The sequence below is a fragment of the Olea europaea genome, unplaced genomic scaffold, assembly GCF_002742605.1.
Source record: "Olea europaea var. sylvestris unplaced genomic scaffold, O_europaea_v1 scaffold2226, whole genome shotgun sequence".
NCBI classification, from domain to species: domain Eukaryota; kingdom Viridiplantae; phylum Streptophyta; class Magnoliopsida; order Lamiales; family Oleaceae; genus Olea; species Olea europaea.
This window is the reverse complement of record NW_019240292.1, coordinates 21,321-27,128: the sequence shown is the minus strand read 5'-3', so window position 1 is coordinate 27,128 and position 5,808 is coordinate 21,321. Positions and strand designations below refer to the sequence as shown.

The 5,808-nt window shown below is 36.3% G+C and overlaps 1 protein-coding gene across 1 annotated transcript; it reads right to left on the bottom strand.

The window, feature by feature from the left end:
- Positions 1-1,248: 1,248 nt before the first annotated feature.
- Positions 1,249-2,421, bottom strand: LOC111380892. The gene is made up of 4 exons (XM_023004551.1): positions 2,344-2,421; positions 2,030-2,125; positions 1,786-1,919; positions 1,249-1,681 (listed from the first exon to the last, which is right to left on the bottom strand). The coding sequence occupies exons 1-4, from the start codon at positions 2,419-2,421 to the stop codon at positions 1,249-1,251; spliced, it is 741 nt and encodes a 246-aa protein (XP_022860319.1).
- Positions 2,422-5,808: the final 3,387 nt, after the last annotated feature.

Below are 5,808 nucleotides of genomic sequence, written 5' to 3'. Positions count from 1 at the left end.
TAAATCAACACATGTTCTCAATTACACGTATCAATGCTGGCAAGGCTATCTAACTCACACAAGCATGCAAAACAATAAAAAAAATTTGTTTTTTTTTTGTTTTTTAACAATGCACACAATTCAAATTTTTTTCACACAAATCACAGAAAATAAAAAAATAAAAAAGGGCAATTCTAAACAATCTATAAAGCACTCCCCAAACTTAAACTAAACATTATCCCCCCAATGTTAAATTAAAAGAAAATAAGGAGGGTTTTCCTGAATTGTCTAAATTGCCAATGACAGCTTGGTGTTCTGATGTTGAATTTGATGGACGCTTCTTCTCGTTTTTCCCTCAAACTTGAGATTTATCCAGCTTCTCCTTGTTAATGTTGGTTTGATTGTTCCGTGATGTCATGTTCCTGAAAATTCAAAATGTAGATATTAAACTTATGGAACAAGTGTTACTTAACTCGAACATTAGCAACCAACTTGATTATTCAAAGACCTAAGGGGGACGGGGTAGGGCTAATGAATTCCTAAATAAAAAAAAAAATTTGAAATAAAATAAGCTATCCTATAATTTAAAAGAAATAAAATAAAACAAGTGAAAAGGTAAGAACACTTAGGTTGCCTCCCAAGAAGCGCTTCTTTATAGTTACTAACTTGACTCAACCACAATGCCTACGGTAGATCCTCAGGTGGCACATTTCTCTTATTTCTAAACTTTACTCTCAGCTTTGTATTCTCCTTCATTGTAAGATGGCAAACAAAATTAGGCGATTTTAACCCTGGTATAGCCTTCAAGACCTCTTTTAGTTTGACAATGTTTAGAGGTTTCAAAGGCCTATCCACATAGCTCTCTTTTTTATTAGGTGGGTTAGCTTCTTAGGCTAAGATGAAATCCACCGCCTTCTTGGTTCCTGAGTCATTTCCATCAATAGATGCATCCCTTGCTGAGTAACTAATTGCCATGTATTGCACTAACAGATCGTGACATAATTCCCCTTTTCCTCTGTTTCATGCAATTACTTCAGCAAATTGGATCATTTTGCAAGTGTCAACTTTTCCCTTTTCTGGAGCTTTCTTTTCTTGATGGATGTTGAAATTTACTTGCTCTTCATTAACACGTAGTGTCAACTTCCCTTCTTACACATCAATCAATACTCTTCCAGTAGCCAAAAAGGTTGACCAAGAATCAACAGTACTTTCTCATCCTCTCCATGTCCAACACCACAAAGTTCTCCGGAAAGATAAACTTATCAACCTTCACCAACACATCTTCAATAATGCCCTTGGAATATGTGATTGACCTATCCGCCAGTTGCAAGGTAAGGGTGTGGATTTCACTTCTCCAAGACCCAGCTTTTTGAACACTGATAGGGGCATCAGATTTATGCTAGCTCCAAGGTCACACATTGCCCTATCAAATGTGATACCACCAATATTGCACTGGATGTTGAAGCGACCCAGATCTTTCAATTTGTGAGGGAGCTTCATCTGAAGTATGGCACTACACTCCTCTGTCAGCTTAACAATCTCAAACTCCTCCAACTTTTTCTTCTTTGACATCACGTTATTTAAGAACTTGGTATAGTCAGGTATTTGTGCCAAGGATTCTGCAAAGGGAATGTTGATGTGAATTTTCTTGAAGACCTCCAAAAACTTTGTGAATTTCTCATCAAACTCCTTCTTCAAATACCTATACGGGAATGGTAGTGGAGTTTCAAAATAGGTGGGTTGTACGAAAATAAAATTGAGTAAGACTTATAAATCTTGTTCGTTGTCTCCACCTCACTTTTCTACCCTTCAGTCTGCTTTTCCTCTACAAATATGGGATCTCTAGGCTTGCGGTCTTCAACTACTTTACCACTCCTTAAGACGATAGCATTGAAGTGTTCCCTTGGGTTAACCTCCGTGTCATTGGGAAATTTTCCTTTCTATTAGGACTGTATCGCAATTGCCATCTGACCAATTTGTACCTCCAAATTCTTCACTATAGCCCCCCCCCCAAGTTGGTCATATGAGTCTCAATGTTGTCAACTCGTGCCTCATCTTTGTTGAACCTCGATCTGGTCTCCGAAATGAATGTTCCTAAAATATCTTCCAGTGATTGCTTTCGCTCAGACGCTTGATTATTGAACCCCTAATAGTAGTTGTTTCCTGAGTAGTTTCTCTTTTAATTGAAGTTCCGATCGTTCACATACTGAAGTTGTTCATTCTCTTTTTCAGCTTTCTAGTATGCAGTGTATGTAGCCAAAATAGATTCTGATTTTTTTTTTTTGGCAATCCATGTGAAGTCAATGTAGCTATTTGATTATTGAGAGATGACATTTGAGCTGCAAAGGCCGTAATAGGATTCACCTCATAAAGGCCAGCAACTTTCTTTGCACTTAAACACTCACTCGGCCATTGATAGCTATTAGTAGCTATCCCATCCATTTATTTGCAACCAATCCGAATAACCATGCCGAGGACATCTTTTGAATAGATCTTTATAACTCTTCTATGCCTCATAGAACTGTTCAAAGTCTGACTGTCGAAATTGCCCAATTTCACCCTACAATTACGCTGCCTTTGAAGGTGGAAAGAATTTTGTAAAAAACTTCTGTGCTAACCCCTCCCAAGTTGTAATGGATCCATACGATAATGATTGGAACCATGCTTTGGCTTTGTCTCTTAAGGAAAAGGAAAATAGACAGAGTTTGATTGCATCTTCAGTAATGTCATTCATTTTCACTGTATCACAGATCTTCAAAAAGGACCCTAGATGTGCATTTGGGTCTTCTGTTGGAGCTCCCCCAAACTGATTATGCTGCACCATGTGTACAAGTCCTGGTTTCAATTCAAAGTTGTTAGTAGCAATAGCTGGACGTGCAATACCAGAGTAATTTTTGTTGACAACTTTTCTGATGTAGTCCCTTATAGCCCGTTGTTGACCATTCTAATCGTTCTAATTCACTATTGGTCGATCTTGTTTGGCCATTACTTCACGGTTGTATCTCTGAATATCCCTTAGAAATTTGAAGGTTCGTTCTGGTTCAGGATCAACAGGTAGTAGTCCAACGCTCCTCGCTTTTCGCATAAACCTGAAGCAGGCGTCGCAAAACAATTAAAAAGAAAAAAAATCTAAATTAAAATAGAAATTACTTGGTAACAATATTGGTAAAAATTAAATTATACAATCCTCAACAATGGCGTCAAAAACTTGTCATGTGATTTATGTAACGTGATTTTAACCGCAAGTGTACGGTGTTAAATTTTGTAATATAGTTTTGAAGTAAGAGTGTCGAACCCACATGGATTGTAATTTAATTTCACTGAGTACTATAATTATACAAATTTCTACTTTATTTAGATGAATATAAGATTGAATGATGGAATGTTTTATGAATGAATGATACAACTAATTTAACATGATTGGATGCGATAAATTGGAGAATACAAATTATCAAATGAGAAAGCCTAGGGATTGATTTCACCTAACTCAATTATGATTCAACGATTTCCAATTATTCCGATTAATTTTCCCATATTTAAAAGTAAGAATCCTAATGTATTTCTCACCCCCTCTCTCGAGCGCCGGCTAGAAATTAACCATAGATTCCAATTTCAACATCTCTATTCGAAATTGAAAATCAAGAATTTAATAAGGACCCGATTTTTTTGTGGAGTAAGCCTCAAATTTATACTTTCTCTCAAAACCTATAAAACATATGTTGTATCAATCTTATGATCACGTCTAAATTCTTCCTCTCTCGAGCGCGGGAATTGACTAGCATCAAATCATCTAATCGTTGATCATGTAATTGAAAGTATTAAAATCATGATAGAATTAAATATATGCGGGAAATCAAATGAAATAATTATGAAATTCATCAAACCATAATATAGAGTTCAGCTACATCAACCCTAGTTAATTTGTTTAACACATAATATAACCCATGAAATTCATACAAATTATGATAAAGAACATAAAGGATAAAGAATAGGAAAGGAACTCTTTTGAAGTGTATTTGATTCTTCCCTTAGTCTTCACGCCTCTCCATTAATTTCTTCCTATTTTGGTTGAGTTGCTTATTCAAATATTGGGTTTCCAGCTATCCACCTTTTGACTGTCTCTAACTGTCCAGTTTGTTCTTTTTCAAGATTGTATATTGGTCGATTGAGTTCTTTTTTTTCCTTGGTGCTATCGACTGAAATCCCTCTTCAAAATCTAGTTATGTATTTCGCGGCTCCCCTCAGATTCTCCAGAAAAATCCAAAAATTTTTGGCGGCTGCCTTTTTTGTTGTTCTCTCCTATGGTCTGCCCTTAATTTGGTATTCTTGATGGTATTTATATTGTCTTGGAGTTCTGGCCGGTTAGGAGACGAAGTGGGCCTAGAAAATCGAGTCCAAAATTTCAAAATTTCTCTCACAAGCTAGCGTCTCGACACCTATATTGGGCACTACAACGCCAAATTTTCTGCTTCCTTTGTGCTTCAATCGAGCGTTATGGCGCCCAGATTGGGCGCTACGGCGCCTAGGTTTCTATTTCTTCTGCATTTTTTTTTTCTTTTTTCTTCTTTGCTTCTTCAATTCTTTGCTCTTTCCATGTTCCTCATTTATTTTTTGCTTCTTTGTCACTTGTTTTCACCACTTTATCCAACCTACAAAACAACATGAGACTCACATGTTTAAGACGCCCAAAATTCGTAAGAGTTAACTAAATAGCAGCTAAATGGCATTGATATATTGAGTGAAACATCACTCATCACTAAGTCTAACCGCTCATCTTCCATTGGAGACTTTAGACCTATTACATTTTACAATGTGTTCTATAAAATTATCACAAAAATTCTTGCTAATAGATTGGGCCCATTACTTGAGACTATTGTTAACCATGCACAAGTTGCTTTTGTAGCGGGATGAAGTATGATGGAAAACATCTATCTTGTATTAGTGCTCTTGCGATAATATAACTGTAAGTCTGTTGCTGCTAGATGCTTTATCATGATTGATCTTAGAAAGCCATATGATTTGGTAAGTTGGGATTTCCTTAAAGGTATACTTGACGGGCTGGATTTTCTTCCCAAATTTATTGATTGGGTAATGAAATGCACCACAATACCTTCTTGCTCCATTGCATTAAACGGTAGCTTACATGCTTTCATAAAAATAGTAGAAAGGGACTTCGACAAAGTGATTCTCCATCTCCCTTTTTGTTTGTGTTGTGCTTTGAGTATCTCTCTTGAATGTTAAAGGTTGCAATGGATAATATCGTGTTTAATTATAGCATCCACGGATGACTCAATGTTTTTTATAAGAGGTCATCTTATATCGGTTTGTATCTTAATGGTTTGCTTGTCCAGGTTTGGTAATATATTAGGACTTACGATGAACACCATGAAATCGAAGTTATATATATTCATGGTTATGAGTTGGATGAAATTCAAGAGTTGATGAACATTTCGAATAGAACAATTCTAATTCACTATTTGGGTGTCCAGCTTGCAGCCGTAAAGTTGAAAGTCAGCTACTTTGCCCCTTTTCTAGATAAGATGTCAGCTTACATTAGTGCTTAGAGAGCATCTTCACTCTCCTATGCTGGTAAGGCATAGATAATACGGGATGTATTTCAAGGTGTTGAATGTTTTTTATTGTCTATCTTTCCGATTCCAGACATAGTCAAGGTCATTAGGCTTTGTTAGAAATTCCTTTGGGGATCCAAGAAGCCATTGATAGCTTGGAAAAATGTATGTTTATCGAAAACGGAGGGCGGACTTGGTTTATAGATATAAAATGCTGGAATTCAGCATTACTAGCTAAGTTTTTATGGAACATTCATGT

Excerpts from the sequence above, each read along its gene's own strand:
- LOC111380892 (XM_023004551.1), bottom strand. The coding sequence starts at position 2,421 with ATGGATGGGATAGCTACTAATAGCTATCAATGGCCGAGTGAGTGTTTA. Across the intron at positions 1,920-2,029 it reads CGAGGTTCAACAAAGATGAG|AAAGGAAAATTTCCCAATGA; the intron begins GCACGAGTTGAC and ends CAGTCCTAATAG. Across the intron at positions 1,682-1,785 it reads GAGGAAAAGCAGACTGAAGG|GTATTTGAAGAAGGAGTTTG; the intron begins GTAGAAAAGTGA and ends ATTCCCGTATAG.